This window comes from Rattus norvegicus, chromosome 4 (genome assembly GCF_036323735.1).
Source record: "Rattus norvegicus strain BN/NHsdMcwi chromosome 4, GRCr8, whole genome shotgun sequence".
Classification (NCBI taxonomy): Eukaryota; Metazoa; Chordata; class Mammalia; order Rodentia; family Muridae; genus Rattus; species Rattus norvegicus.
This window is the reverse complement of record NC_086022.1, coordinates 126,426,314-126,441,897: the sequence shown is the minus strand read 5'-3', so window position 1 is coordinate 126,441,897 and position 15,584 is coordinate 126,426,314. Positions and strand designations below refer to the sequence as shown.

General features: G+C 43.9%; 1 protein-coding gene across 5 annotated transcripts in view; it reads left to right on the top strand.

Annotated features, from left to right (window-relative positions):
- The window catches only part of Prickle2 (prickle planar cell polarity protein 2), a 345,220-nt gene extending 330,089 nt beyond the window's left edge, over nucleotides 1–15,131 (top strand). For 3 of the 5 annotated variants that reach the window (NM_001107876.2, NM_001415880.1, NM_001415881.1), the window contains 1 exon segment: nucleotides 9,268–15,127. In NM_001107876.2, the coding sequence (NP_001101346.1) occupies nucleotides 9,268–10,142 (875 nt within the window). In that variant the 3' untranslated portion in view covers nucleotides 10,143–15,127. 5 annotated transcript variants of the gene reach the window in all.
- The last annotated feature ends 453 nt before the right edge of the window (nucleotides 15,132–15,584 follow it).

Sequence of the window (15,584 nt, the reverse complement as noted above, 5' to 3'; positions counted from 1 at the left end):
TATGGGTGTTCCCCTCCCAACCCTCCCCCCATTGCCGCCCTCCCCCCATAGACTAGTTCACTGTGGGTTCAGTCTTAGCAGGACCCAGGGCTTCCCCTTCCACTGGTGCTCTTACTAGGATATTCATTGCTACCTATGGGGTCAGAGTCCAGGGTCAGTCCATGTATAGTCTTTAGGTAGTGGCTTAGTCCCTGGAAGCTCTGGTTGCTTGGCATTGTTGTACTTTTGGGGTCTCGAGCCCCTTCAAGCTCTTCCAGTTCTTTCTCTGATTCCTTCAATAGGGGACCTATTCTCAGTTCAGTGGTTTGCTGCTGGCATTCGCCTCTATATTTGCTGTATTCTGGCTGTGTCTCTCAGGAGCGATCTACATCCGGCTCCTGTCGGTCTGCACTTCTTTGCTTCATCCATCTTGTCTAATTGGGTGGCTGTATATGTATGGGCCACATGTGGGGCAGGCTCTGAATGGGTGTTCCTTCAGTCTCTGTTTTAATCTTTGCCTCTCCCTTCCCTGCCAAGGGTATTCTTTTTCCTCATTCAAAGAAGGAGTGAAGCATTCACATTTTGATCATCCGTCTTGAGTTTCGTTTGTTCTAGGGATCTAGGGTAATTCAAGCATTTGGGCTAATAGCCACTTATCAATGAGTGCATACCATGTATGTCTTTCTGTGATTGGGTTAGCTCACTCAGGATGATATTTTCCAGTTCCAACCATTTGCCTACGAATTTCATAAACTCGTTGTTTTTGATAGCTGAGTAATATTCCATTGTGTAGATGTACCACATTTTCTGTATCCATTCCTCTGTTGAAGGGCATCTGGGTTCTTTCCAGCTTCTGGCTATTATAAATAAGGCTGCGATGAACATAGTGGAGCACGTGTCTCTTTTATATGTTGAGGCATCTTTTGGGTATATGCCCAAGAGAGGTATAGCTGGATCATCAGGCAGTTCAATGTCCAATTTTCTGAGGAACCTCCAGACTGATTTCCAGAATGGTTTTACCAGTCTGCAATCCCACCAACAATGGAGGAGTGTTCCTCTTTCTCCACATCCTCGCCAGCATCTGCTGTCACCTGAGTTTTTGATCTTAGCCAATCGCACTGGTGTGAGGTGAAATCTCAGGGTTGTTTTGATTTGCATTTCCCTTATGACTAAAGATGTTGAACATTTCTTTAGGTGTTTCTCAGCCATTCGGCATTCCTCAGCTGTGAATTCTTTGTTTAGCTCTGAACCCCATTTTTTAATAGGGTTATTTGTTTCCCTGCGATCTAACTTCTTGAGTTCTTTGTATATTTTGGAAATAAGGCCTCTATCTGTTGTAGGATTGGTAAAGATCTTTTCCCAATCTGTTGGTTGCCGTTTTGTCCTAACCACAGTGTCCTTTGCCTTACAGAAGCTTTGCAGTTTTATGAGATCCCATTTGTCGATTCTTGATCTTAGAGCATAAGCCATTGGTGTTTTGTTCAGGAAATTTTTTCCAGTGCCCATGTGTTCCAGATGCTTCCCTAGTTTTTCTTCTATTAGTTTGAGTGTGTCTGGTTTGATGTGGAGGTCCTTGATCCACTTGGACTTAAGCTTTGTACAGGGTGATAAGGATGGATCGATCTGCATTCTTCTACATGTTGCCCTCCAGTTGAACCAGCACCATTTGCTGAAAATACTATCTTTTTTCCATTGGATGGTTTTGGCTCCTTTGTCAAAAATCAAGTGACCATAGGTGTGTGGGTTCATTTCTGGGTCTTCAATTCTATTCCATTGGTCTATCTGTCTGTCTCTGTACCAATACCATGCAGTTTTTATCACTATTGCTCTGTAATACTGCTTGAGTTCAGGGATAGTGATTCCCCCTGAAGTCCTTTTATTGTTGAGGATAGCTTTAGCTATCCTGGGTTTTTTGTTATTCCAGATGAATTTGCAAATTGTTCTGTCTAACTCTTTGAAGAATTGGATTGGTATTTTGATGGGGATTGCATTGAATCTGTAGATTGCTTTTGGTAAAATGGCCATTTTTACCATATTAATCCTGCCAATCCATGAGCATGGAAGATCTTTCCATCTTCTGAGGTCTTCTTCAATTTCTTTCCTCAGTGTCTTGAAGTTCTTATTGTACAGATCTTTTACTTGCTTGGTTAAAGTCACACCGAGGTACTTTGTATTATTTGGGTCTATTATGAAGGGTGTCGTTTCCCTAATTTCTTTCTCGGCTTGTTTCTCTTTTGTATAGAGGAAGGCAACTGATTTATTTGAGTTAATTTTATACCCAGCCACTTTGCTGAAGTTGTTTATCAGCTTTAGTAGTTCTCTGGTGGAACTTTTGGGATCACTTAAATATACTATCATGTCATCTGCAAATAGTGATATTTTGACCTCTTCTTTTCCGATCTGTATCCCTTTGATCTCCTTTTGTTGTCTGATTGCTCTGGCTAGAACTTCAAGAACTATATTGAATAAGTAGGGAGAGAGTGGGCAGCCTTGTCTAGTCCCTGATTTTAGTGGGATTGCTTCGAGTTTCTCTCCATTTAGTTTAATGTTAGCAACTGGTTTGCTGTATATGGCTTTTACTATGTTTAGGTATGGGCCTTGAATTCCTATTCTTTCCAGGACTTTTATCATGAAGGGGTGTTGAATTTTGTCAAATGCTTTCTCAGCATCTAATGAAATGATCATGTGGTTCTGTTCTTTCAGTTTGTTTATATAATGGATCACGTTGATGGTTTTCCGTATATTAAACCATCCCTGCATGCCTGGGATGAAGCCTACTTGATCATGGTGGATGATTGTTTTGATGTGCTCTTGAATTCGGTTTGCCAGAATTTTATTGAGTATTTTTGCGTCGATATTCATAAGGGAAATTGGTCTGAAGTTCTCTTTCTTTGTTGTGTCTTTGTGTGGTTTAGGTATAAGAGTAATTGTGGCTTCATAGAAGGAATTCGGTAGGGCTCCATCTGTTTCAATTTTGTGGAATAGTTTGGATAATATTGGTATGAGGTCTTCTATGAAGGTTTGATAGAATTCTGCACTAAACCCGTCTGGACCTGGGCTCTTTTTGGTTGGGAGACCTTTAATGACTGCTTCTATTTCCTTAGGAGTTATGGGGTTGTTTAACTGGTTTATCTGTTCCTGATTTAACTTCGATACCTGGTATCTGTCTAGGAAATTGTCCATTTCCTGAAGATTTTCAAATTTTGTTGAATATAGGTTTTTATAGTAAGATCTGATGATTTTTTGAATTTCCTCCGAATCTGTAGTTATGTCTCCCTTTTCATTTCTGATTTTGTTAATTTGGACACACTCTCTGTGTCCTCTCGTTAGTCTGGCTAAGGGTTTATCTATCTTGTTGATTTTCTCAAAGAACCAACTTTTGGTTCTGTTGATTCTTTCTATGGTCCTTTTTGTTTCTACTTGGTTGATTTCAGCTCTGAGTTTGATTATTTCCTGCCTTCTACTCCTCCTGGGTGTATTTGCTTCTTTTTGTTCTAGAGCTTTTAGGTGTGCTGTCAAGCTGCTGACATATGCTCTTTCCTGTTTCTTTCTGCAGGCACTCAGCGCTATGAGTTTTCCTCTTAGCACAGCTTTCATTGTGTCCCATAAGTTTGAGTATGTTGTATCTTCATTTTCATTAAATTCTAAAAAGTTTTTAATTTCTTTCTTTATTTCTTCCTTGACCAGGTTATCATTTGAGTAGAGCATTGTTCAATTTCCACGTATATGTGGGCATTCTTCCCTTATTGTTATTGAAGACCAGTTTTAGGCCGTGGTGGTCCGATAGCACGCATGGGATTATTTCTATCTTTCTGTACCTGTTGAGGCCCGTTTTTTGACCAATTATATGGTCAATTTTGGAGAAAGTACCATGAGGAGCTGAGAAGAAGGTATATCCTTTTGCTTTAGGATAGAATGTTCTATAAATATCCGTTAAGTCCAATTGGCTCATGACTTCTCTTAGTCTGTCTACATCACTGTTTAATTTCTGTTTCCATGATCTGTCCATTGATGAGAGTGGGGTGTTGAAATCTCCCACTATTATTGTGTGAGGTGCAATGTGTGTTTTGAGCTTTAGTAAGGTTTCTTTTACATATGTAGGTGCCCTTGTATTTGGGGCATAGATATTTAGGATTGAGAGTTCATCTTGGTTGATTTTTCCTTTGATGAATATGAAGTGTCCTTCCTTATCTTTTTTGATGACTTTTAGTTGGAAATTGATTTTATTTGATATTAGAATGGCTACTCCAGCTTGCTTCTTCTGACCATTTGCTTGGAAAGTTGTTTTCCAGCCTTTCACTCTGAGGTAGTGTCTGTCTTTGTCTCTGAGGTGTGTTTCCTGTAGGCAGCAGAATGCAGGGTCCTCGTTGCGTATCCAGTTTGTTAATCTATGTCTTTTTATTGGGGAGTTGAGGCCATTGATATTGAGAGATATTAAGGAATAGTGATTATTGCTTCCCGTTATATTCATATTTGATGTGAGGTTATGTTTGTGTGCTTTCATTCTCTTTGTTTTGTTGCCAAGACGATTAGTTTCTTGCTTCTTCTAGGGTATAGCTTGCCTCCTTATGTTGGGCTTTACCATTTATTATCCTTTGTAGTGCTGGATTTGTAGAAAGATATTGTGTAAATTTGGTTTTGTCATGGAATATCTTGGTTTCTCCATCAATGTTAATTGAGAGTTTTGCTGGATACAGTAATCTGGGCTGGCATTTGTGTTCTCTTAGGGTCTGTATAACATCAGTCCAGGATCTTCTGGCCTTCATAGTTTCTGGCGAGAAGTCTGGTGTGATTCTGATAGGTCTCCCTTTATATGTTACTTGACCTTTTTCCCTTACTGCTTTTAATATTCTTTCTTTATTTTGTGCGTTTGGTGTTTTGACAATTATGTGACGGGAGGTGTTTCTTTTCTGGTCCAATCTATTTGGAGTTCTGTAGGCTTCCTGTATGTCTATGGGTATCTCTTTTTTTAGGTTAGGGAAGTTTTCTTCTATGATTTTGTTGAAGATATTTACTGGTCCTTTGAGCTGGGAGTCTTCACTCTCTTCTATACCTATTATCCTTAGGTTTGATCTTCTCATTGAGTCCTGGATTTCCTGTATGTTTTGGGCCAGTAGCTTTTTCCGCTTTACATTATCTTTGACAGTTGAGTCAATGATTTCTATGGAATCTTCTGCTCCTGAGATTCTCTCTTCCATCTCTTGTATTCTGTTGGTGAAGCTTGTATCTACAGCTCCTTGTCTCTTCTTTTGGTTTTCTATATCCAGGGTTGTTTCCATGTGTTCTTTCTTGATTGCTTCTATTTCCATTTTTAATTCCTTCAACTGTTTGATTGTGTTTTCCTGGAATTCTTTCAGGGATTTTTGCGATTCCTCTCTGTAGGCTTTTACTTGTTTATTAATGTTTTCCTGTGCTTCCCTAAGTGTGTTCAGGTCTTTCCTGAAGTCCTCCAGCATCATGATCAAATATGATTTTGAAACTAGATCTTGCTTTTCTGGTGTGTTTGGATATTCCATGTTTGTTTTGGTGGGAGAATTGGGCTCCGATGATGGCATGTAGTCTTGGTTTCTGTTGCTTGGGTTCCTGCGCTTGCCTCTCGCCATCAGATTATCTCTAGTGTTACTTTGTTCTGCTATTTCTGACAGTGGCTAGACTGTCCTATAAGCCTGTGTGTCAGGAGTGCTGTAGACCTGTTTTCCTCTCTTTCAGTCAGTTATGGGGACAGAGTGTTCTGCTTTCGGGCGTGTAGTTTTTCCTCTCTACAGGTCTTCAGCTGTTCCTGTGGGCCTGTGTCTTGAGTCCACCAGGCAGCTTTCTTGCAGCAGAAAATTTGGTCTTACCTGTGGTCCCGAGGCTCAGGTTTGCTCGTGGGGTGCTGTCCAGGGGCTCTCTGCAGCGGCAGCAACCAGGAAGACCTGTGCCGCCCCTTCCGGGAGCTTCAGTGCACCAGGGTTCCAGATGGTCTTTGGCTTTTTCCTCTGGCGTCCGAGATGTGTGTGCAGGGAGCAGTCTCTTCTGGTTTCCCAGGCCTGTCTGCCTCTCTGAAGGTTTAGCTCTCCCTCCCACGGGATTTGGGTGCAGAGAACTGTTTATCCGGTCTGTTTCCTTCAGGGTCCGGCGGTGTCTCCGGCAGGGGTCCTGCCGCTCCTGGGCCCTCCCCCACGGGAGCCCAGAGGCCTTATACAGTTTCCTCTTGGGCCAGGGATGTGGGCAGGGGTGAGCAGTGTTGGTGGTCTCTTCCGCTCTGCAGCCTCAGGAGTGCCCACCTGACCAGGCGGTTGGGTCTCTCTCTCACCGGGTCTGGGAGCAGAGAGCTGCTGCGGGCCGGGATCCGCGGGTGTGGGACTTCCGGTAAACACAGAACGTGCCCGGTTCTAGAGAAATTCTGCTTCCGTGTGTCCCAAGCTCACCAGGCAGCTTTCTTGCAGCAGAAAATTTGGTCTTACCTGTGGTCCCGAGGCTCAAGTTCGCTCGTGGGGTGCTGCCCAGGGGCTCTCTGCAGCGGCAGCAACCAGGAAGACCTGTGCCACCCCTTCCGGGAGCTTCAGTGCACCAGGGTTCCAGATGGTCTTTGGCTTTTTCCTCTGGCGTCCGAGATGTGTGTGCAGGGAGCAGTCTCTTCTGGTTTCCCAGGCCTGTCTGCCTCTCTGAAGGTTTAGCTCTCCCTCCCACGGGATTTGGGTGCAGAGAACTGTTTATCCGGTCTGTTTCCTTCAGGGTCCGGCGGTGTCTGTGGCAGGGGTCCTGCCGCTCCTGGGCCCTCCCCCACCCTTGTTTTTCTTAATATGGTGTCCTTCATCTCATGGTTCCTCTCCAATGCACCAAGGACCTGCATTTTCTTCTTGGCTGAAGTACTGCATAAGGTAGAGTGTGCCCTTAGGGCTCTGGGGGGACATACAGTCCAGTTATCCTGCACTGGTGATCAGGCTCGCTGGACTTCACTATTACAGAGTTGCTAATTCTGCTGTAACTCATAAGAGCCAGGTAGGGAAACACATTCAGACCGGCGTCCTTTCCTACCCAGCACTAGGTGCTAACACAAGCCAGCTAAACGGTACTTTTTAAACTTTTTGTTTCAAATAAACTTTGTTTCCCCGTTTTTTGTCTTACTGGCCTTTTGCTTGCATATTTGGGTTTCAGTTTTATGGCTGTGTGTGAGAGAGAGAGAAAGAGAGGGAGGGGTAGACAGGGAGACAGGGAGGAGGAGGAGCAAGAGGAAGAGAAGAGAAAGTAGGGAAGGAGGGGGAGAAAGATCGGGATTCGGGGGGCTTGTTAGTTTGGTTGGTTGTTTTGTTTTTTCTTTGCTTGTTTTCTTTTTAAAAGAGAAAGCATGGAGTTGGATGGATAGAGATATAGTGAAGATTTGAGGTGGGAGAGGGAAAAGTCTGATCAGAATGTCTTATACGAAAATTTTTCAACTAAAAAAGAAATGAAGCAAGTCTTTAGTACATTCAGAAGGAACCATGAGATAAAGGACACCATATTAAGAAAACCAAGGACAACATTCTTGTAGGGAAAATAAAATATAGAAGACAAAACCAAAAACGGGCTGAAAAAAATATTACGTGGCTCAATTAAATGTTTGCCAAAGGCTCGTGTGGTGCTGTCCCTGTTCGTCAGTGTTTATTCCCTCTGAGCTCTTGTGTTAAGAACCTTTCCATACCGTCGGTTGCAAACTGGCTTTCCAGCTCTGGCTAGCCAGCCTGTCCTCCCGTGTAGGCACTCCCTTAACAGCAAGCAGCACCTTGCTGGGCACAAGAACTCCACTCATTCCCCCAGGTTACTGACGAAATGACATTTTTCTTGTCTGTTATCAGTGTGAAGTTGCAAATTCCTACTTGTTTCACTGGTTTGTAATAGCTTCTTTCCATAAATATCTTAATGTTCAAACTGTCCAGAAAGTGCCGTTGGGACCAAGTGGGACTGTGGTCTTCCAACAGGCTCTTATGTTTTATCCTTCATGTTTACTTTTTTATACAAGGTGTTTTCTTTTCCTACTCTACCCTGAAACCCATTCCTCCAATAAGCCCAGATACCTTTTAGTAATGGCAACCAGAATCACAATATATTTATCCATTTTGGCATTGGTTGACACAAATTATTTCCAGTTCCAGGCTGTTCTAGGAAAGTTCCACTGTCTGAATGGGCCTGCATGGTTTTGGAAGGTATTTACTAACTTATTGGGTGTGTAACCAGGAATGGAAATGACAGTGGAAAACCGAGGCCTCTCACTTGGGGTTTTTATGCACAGGAGGGTATGATACCAGAAGCCCCTACAAAATGGTTATGTTAATTCATGTATGTTTGCATATGTGTAGTTAGCTTTAGATGTTGCTACATATTCTTAAGGGCTTGAAACATTGATTTAGGTCTGTTGGGGGTGGGAGGACATATTGGATCCCACTGGGAGGCCTGGATAATCAGCGGTGGGGTAATAATGGTTTATTGCAGTCAATGTCCAGGAATGAGAACATGGCCAAAGTTTTCCTTTGTGATAAGGAGCATCTCCATAGAGTGCACATCCCCCCCCACCATCTTCAGAATGGTTTGTGTCTCATCCTTTACAATGTGAAAGCACGTCAGGAATAGCTACCCATTTCTTGGGTACCAGCTCTTAGGCAGTGATTAAAGTCAGTGCCTTATTTTCCAAGGCACCTCTTTCGGGATAGAGGAATGTCCCAGGCACAATTCACATCCTCTGACTGCTGAAGAGTTGCTTATAATCCTGACCAAGCCAAGAGAATAAGTATCTCTTTTTATCTACCTAGGGAGTCACTAAGTACCCAAGCCATTTGAGATGGACAGCTACCTGCCACCTAGGAAAACAAACCAAGCAGGAAACTGCTTCAGGCCAGCAAAGATGCAGACTGGTGCAGTACATCAGAGTGAGAGTCGAGGCTTACCTTAGTAAGAAACAGCTTAGGCCTGGCCAGTTACTGGCCAGATAGCTATCATCTGTCCTACAGAGCTTCTAGAGCATGGTTAGAATTGAAGATGCAGCGGAAAGATTTGGTGATGTGAAATATTTGTAGGATGCTCAATGAACCTTTATTAATAAGAAATTAGCAACTAGGAAGGCACACATGTCTGTTGATAATTTGAAGCATATACCTTCTCTATGAAGTTTACTCCATACCATGTAGGCATCGTGAGAGCCTTTGTGAAGTATTTCACAGCCATATTTCACCCAAAGAGACCCCAGATTGAAAATAGTATTGACATCCCTCCCCCAATCCCTGTACATTTGTATTAACCATATGGCCCTCTTCTCTAACCCCGGTCTTGCAGGCCTGTCTGCTGAAGGTGGTGCCAAGCGCCAGGAGCACCTATCCCGGTTTTCCATGCCTGACCTCAGCAAAGACTCTGGAATGAATGTCTCGGAAAAGCTGAGCAACATGGGCACTCTCAACTCCTCAATGCAATTCAGGAGCGCAGAGTCTGTCCGCAGCCTACTGTCTGCGCAACAGTACCAGGAGATGGAGGGAAACCTTCACCAGCTCAGCAACCCCCTGGGGTACAGGGACCTACAGTCCCATGGAAGGATGCACCAGAGCTTTGATTTTGATGGCGGCATAGCGAGCAGCAAGCTACCAGGGCAGGAAGGTGTTCACATCCAGCCCATGAGTGAGCGCACCCGGAGGAGAACTACTTCCAGGGATGACAACCGCCGCTTCCGCCCTCACCGGTCCAGGAGGTCCCGACGCTCACGTTCAGACAACGCCCTGCACCTAGCCAGCGAGCGGGAAGTCATCGCTCGGTTGAAGGATAGGCCCCCTCTGAGAGCCAGGGAGGACTATGACCAGTTCGTGCGCCAACGCAGTTTTCAGGAGAGCATGGGGCAGGGTTCCCGGCGGGATCTGTACAGCCAGTGTCCCAGGACTGTGTCAGACCTGGCTTTGCAGAATGCCTTTGGGGAACGATGGGGACCCTACTTCACGGAGTATGATTGGTGCTCCACCTGCTCCTCCTCTTCAGAGTCCGACAATGAGGGCTACTTCCTAGGAGAACCCATCCCCCAGCCAGCCCGCCTACGATATGTCACAAGTGATGAGCTCCTGCACAAGTACAGCTCTTACGGTGTCCCCAAATCCTCCACCTTAGGTGGCAGAGGACAGTTGCACAGCAGGAAAAGACAGAAGAGCAAAAACTGTATCATTTCGTAATGTGATGGTGGTTGGGGAATCGGGGAGATGGGAGCTAAGAATGTAAACTCAGAAACGTGCACTGTTGTGAATTCTCAAGTGCTCTTGGGGATGGTTCATGGAGGAGAGATGGAGAATGCTCTCAGTTGAGGGAGGCAAGGCTGCAGGTTGACTTGGTAGATACACTTGGTGTCACAGTTTGGGACGTGTTAAATATGATTTGCACATTTCACTTTGGAAACACAGGCTGTGGAGGCCAGGGTAGGTCATGTCCTTTCCAAGGTGGAGTGGCCATTAACCAGATGACACACTGTAACCTGCTCACTTATATTCTTTCTGGTTCTCTTCCTTTTAGGATCCCTTTTCCAGTAAATACTTTATTAGCCAGGACCCCAGACTAAGTTATTTACATGTTCATTGTAAATGCAATGTAAATGAGAGTTCTGATAAAATATTTTTGTATTTTGTAATAACAACAGAATTTCTATATCGTAGGATTCAGTGGGGACTTGCATGCCTGTCCACCAGTACCTTCGAGTGATAGTAAACGGTGGCCCAGGACCACCTGGTGTTTGTTGTTTGTTTTGATTTGGTTTGGTTTTCTTTCTATACAAATCTGTTACATGTCAGTGAGACTGTTTTCAAAGGAGTATATTCAATTTGGCTTTTTGTGGCTGAAAAAGAAAATTTTAACTATCCTACCCAAGGCATTCTATGCTCTAGTTCATCTAAAGGTCCGTCTTTAAGTTCACTCCCACCCTCAGTAGAATTTATTCTCTACAAAGTAAGTAGGGTTTTTTTTTCTTTTAAATTTTTTTTTTATTGCAAATGTCGCTTTTGCTGATTAGATGACAACCAGTGTCAGTCCAGTTCTGTGAGAAATGCCATCCTTGTTTGGAACCTTGAAGTTGCTTAATGTCGATCTGTCCCTCAGGGGTAGTCGCAGTGACTGTGAGCGGTGCCGGTGTATGTGTCAGCATGGCCTTGTTTTGAGTGTGGAACTGTTTGGTGCTCATGTTTCCTGGATTGTATTTTCTGCTTTCTTCTTCCAAGGCAGACGGAGCTGCTGCCTTAGCCTGACAACTGTTTGTCCTCATAGCAAATGAGCGTCAACGTTTAGCACTGAGGGACAAGAAGATGCTGGGGTGGGGAGGGGCTCTGGGTGCACTGGGTTGGTGCACATTATACAAGGGGATTTGAAAACTAAAAGCAGGTAGATGCTGAAAGGGGGAATATGAAGGAAAGTCAGGGAGAAAGAACTTTTAGGAAGAAATAGAGGTGACAGTCACCTTGACTAGTCCCCAGTGCTTTAGAGAGAATCCAATCTGACAAGCTTAGTCACCACAGGGGCCGGCTTCTTACCCTGGAGGGTCAAGCTGCTGAGATGATAGGTAACAACATGGAAAAACAGACCTTGTGGCAAGAGAGATTTCCATTTTGAACTTTGAGGACTGTTGGTCAGACAGAAAGGCTCAAGAGTAAGTTTGCTTAAAGAAGACATTTCATTGCAGGTGAGATAAATATATAGTGAAAAAAAAAAACCTTCTTGCCTCGCTTCAGTTTTTAAAAAAAAAAAAAAATGAAGCCCTTGCTCTTGGTCCATTTTCTCCCTCTCCTCAGTGGATTGTGGCAAAAATCCATCGGAGGACCCACCTTTTGTGAGATGTGCTGTCCCCTTATGCACAGTGTGTCTCAGTGGCCATTTGCCGTGATGGCGAGCATGGTCTCTTTTCAGTATAGTACTTAACATTTTCTAGGGTTTTTTTTTTAATGGAGAGAATGGGAAGAGTGGCTTTTCAGACACCATGCTAAATGGGTCTGGGGTCGAGGGAGGCTGTAAAGGATATGGTGATGATACCCCATCCAGGATGTATTAAAATGATTTGCTTTATAGGTATTAATACCACATTTGTCATTGTCACTGACTTTTTTTTTAAAGAAGCAATGCAAATGTTGGTTGTGGCTGTTTTCCGCATGCTATCTTCATATCTAAGTGTTTCATTAATTATCCAAGCCTCTGGAGAATTAACTCTATTACGTTTGTACAGTAAGTTAATAAAGCTGCTTGACAAACTGTTTAAGAGATAAATATGCAGCACCGTGCCACTCGGGTGGCAGGTTTCTGGTAGACATTGGGTGAGTCCAATTTGGAGCATTGAGTCTGTTGATTGGTGAGAATTAGAAAGGCGCTATTGGGAAAAGAAAAGAGGGGAGCGTAGATCACTTAGCAAATGGTTGAAACCATGTATCCTCTCTGGCCCCAAATCCAACGAACAAAATTTCCCCACTGGAAGTCGTTTTCTCACTCTGTCCTTGGCAGAGTACCTCTTACGTTTCCCAGATATGTTTTTGACCAGCCCTCAGCCCAAAGAAGAAAGCAATATAGAAACTGCTTAAGTTACATCGAGTCTAGCTGTCCAGAGAACATTCAAGCTCTTTCTAACCAAAACTTAAAATATAATGAGATACAGGCTTCAGGGTCAAACGGTCCACCAGCAAGATCATCCCCTTCTGTCGAACCACTGAAGATTGCTTCCCATTCTAAAAGCAGCCAGGTGCCCTACAGAGAATGTCACCTGAGGAAGGCCAGGTCCTCACAATGGTAGTAGGTCCTTAAAGCTACTGCCCATGTTGTGACAGTAAACTAGAATTTCTCTACCTTGAAGTAACAACTTAAGAGATTTAACACCCGGAATCTCATTCCCAAAATTCAAGTGCATTCTTTTCTGAGGTGAGAATTTAGGGTCCTCCCTGATTCTTCTAGTATATCCCTTACCTGCTACCAGCCAAGTTTCCCTGAGGAGTCAGGCCTGTACTCAGTTCCCCTAGGTCGTTGTTTTATCTTCTGCAGACTGGCTTTCAGAAGAGCCATCTTTCTCCCCTTTCTCGTCTCTGATGATTTGGCTATTTTTTCCCATCTCTCCTCTTATTGGGCTGACTTCTATTTAGAACTACAGCTCTAGAGTTCAGTTCGTGTCACACTGCTGCCAGATCCAGCACCAGCTAAGCCAGCCCCCTTCTCCGGGCCAAGGAGCGTGTACATCATTGAAAGTTTCTGAGTGCACATCCCACCTTTGGTCCTGCAAAAAGGGTTCATGCTGAAGTGCGGTAGCTTCCAGCATCCATCGTGGCCTTCAGAGACCCGCCCTTCTGTCCTGTGTAGTTCTAGATTCTCTACCATGAGTGTGAAGGTCAATGGGGTGAGGAAAATCGGACCTCATTTCCTGGTTTTTAACATACCTAAAGGAGAATTGCTGGTGTTGGTTGTTTGAAACCCTCATTTACCGTCTAAGCAGCTGTCTGAACAGATTGGAGTTTTCTAATAGGAAAAGTCACAGTCTTTTCCTACAGAAGGCTCCCCCTACAGAGCTGTAGGAAGATGGCGTTCTGTGCGCCCCTTCTAGGAGTTCCTACTTCCTATGACCTAGTTGGCCATCTTTCATCAGGTGGAGCCATGGTGGCATGAATGTAGCACTTTCTATGTGTGCTCTACCTGCCACCTTAGTGGATGACAAGCAGTGGATTACTGCACTTTCCAAGGAGAGCAGACTCTCATCCCAGGTATCTTCACAAAACTCCAACAAGCCAGGGCTGATTGACTAGAGCCGGTCTCCTCTGTCTTATGACAGATCTTATTCATAAGCTGACTCTTTCCTGATTCCCTGGGAAAGGAGTACACCAGACATATAGGAAGCATCCAAAACCAAGAATTGGGAGACCCCCCCATTCCTTCCCACACTGTGGAAGCTACAGGAAGCTGACCTCTTAGGCCAAACAAGGCTCCCTTTGGCCTACTTCTTCGTGCTCAGGGTCTTTGCCAGTTATGTGAGCAGCTCCTGCTCACTTTGCAGAAGTCAGCTAAGAGTCTGTTTTCTCATCCCAGTCCATATTAGAGGGACACAGGACACTTAAATTCCAAAGCAGAGTGTTCTCTGCATTCGCCTAACAGAGACCAGACGCTGTGCCTCACAAAGATCCACCTATGACCAAGGGAAATAGAAAACTGAGCCAGTGGCCTGAATGTCGCATGCAAACAGAGTTGTTCCTGGCCCCTGCCTGGCACCTTCAGGCAGATCCTGTTCCACAGGCTTCTATTACTGATCTAGAAGGCAGTTGCACATTATCACCTTTTGGAAAGTACATTTCTTTGAGCATACAGGAAATAGGAATGAGACCTTTGCCTTCTTGTCAGTGGTTCACCCCAGAGTATGTGTGTACGACCATCCAGACGCCAAGAAGGTCAGGATGGAGGAAGAATTGATTTATTTTTCTGTTTTCTCATATTAGAAGCCCAGTCAACACAACACCCCTATAGAGCACGACTATCGGAAGCTATTACTCTGATATAAATTTATTTCCTGCTTCCAAAACCAGCCTCCCTCAGAGGAATAAAAAGGAGGTTGGAAGGTCATGTGCTATTAACAGACATCTCTGTGGTTCAGATGTGATAAACTCACAAGATAGATGTCTAGTTCTATCTCGAGCAATTTCTAAGAAAACCTTCATGGTCTAGGCATTTGGCCATGGGGGTTCAATAGGTCACCAACCAAATGTTTCTAAATTTTGGGAGGTTACTTGCCAATATGACCGCTTCTTGTGTTTATCTAGTTGGTTCCCATAGTTTTCAATAAAGTATTCTGGTTTAATCCTGACCCTGAGCTAACAACATAAGACCAGTGACTCTCCTGTAGTCTTCAGCAAAGTAGGCCAGCATTTATTCTCCCTAAACTCGTTTGTTCCTGCAGAGTTGCTTTGCTCAGATCCTATTTAATTCCACATGCATAAACAAAACCTCAGAGGGCCCAAGAAGGCGAAGCAGGCTGGAGTCTGTGTTATCTGTCAAGTGTCAAGCTGTTTGTTAAGAAGGCCTGTCACGGGCTTTTGGCGTGGGATCTGCCAGAGACTGTTCTGAACTCTTTGCTTGAGATCCGTGCCCTGTAAAGTGGATATGATGTTTTACTGATTCTGGAATACATTTGTAAACTTCCAATAAAATTTGAATAAAAGGAATGTTGTCATCCTTCTCAATCCTCACTCACGGTCCAGATTTGAGGAGTGGACTTGGCCTTAGGGAAAAGGCCAAGAAAAAGCATGTGTGTCAGAGGCAGATATTTTCAGCAGAACTTGAGTCTAATTTAACAAAATGATCATCCATCAAAATAATGAGAGCAGCTCCTACCCTAGGACCTGGGACTTCCCCAGTCATGGGTTTTTGACCAGGTTACAGTACCAGGCATAAAATTCCTTCTCGTGGGATTCAAATCCAATCAGAAATTGGTTAGAGACAACATGCGGTGTTTGGGGTCTGGGTTACATCACTTGGTATAATTTGTCCAGTTCCATCTATTTATCTACAAATGTCATGATTTCATTTTTCTTTAGCTGAGTAGTATTCCACTGTGCATATATACCACAATTTTCTTATCCATTCATCTGTGGTGTACATCTAGATTGATTCCATTC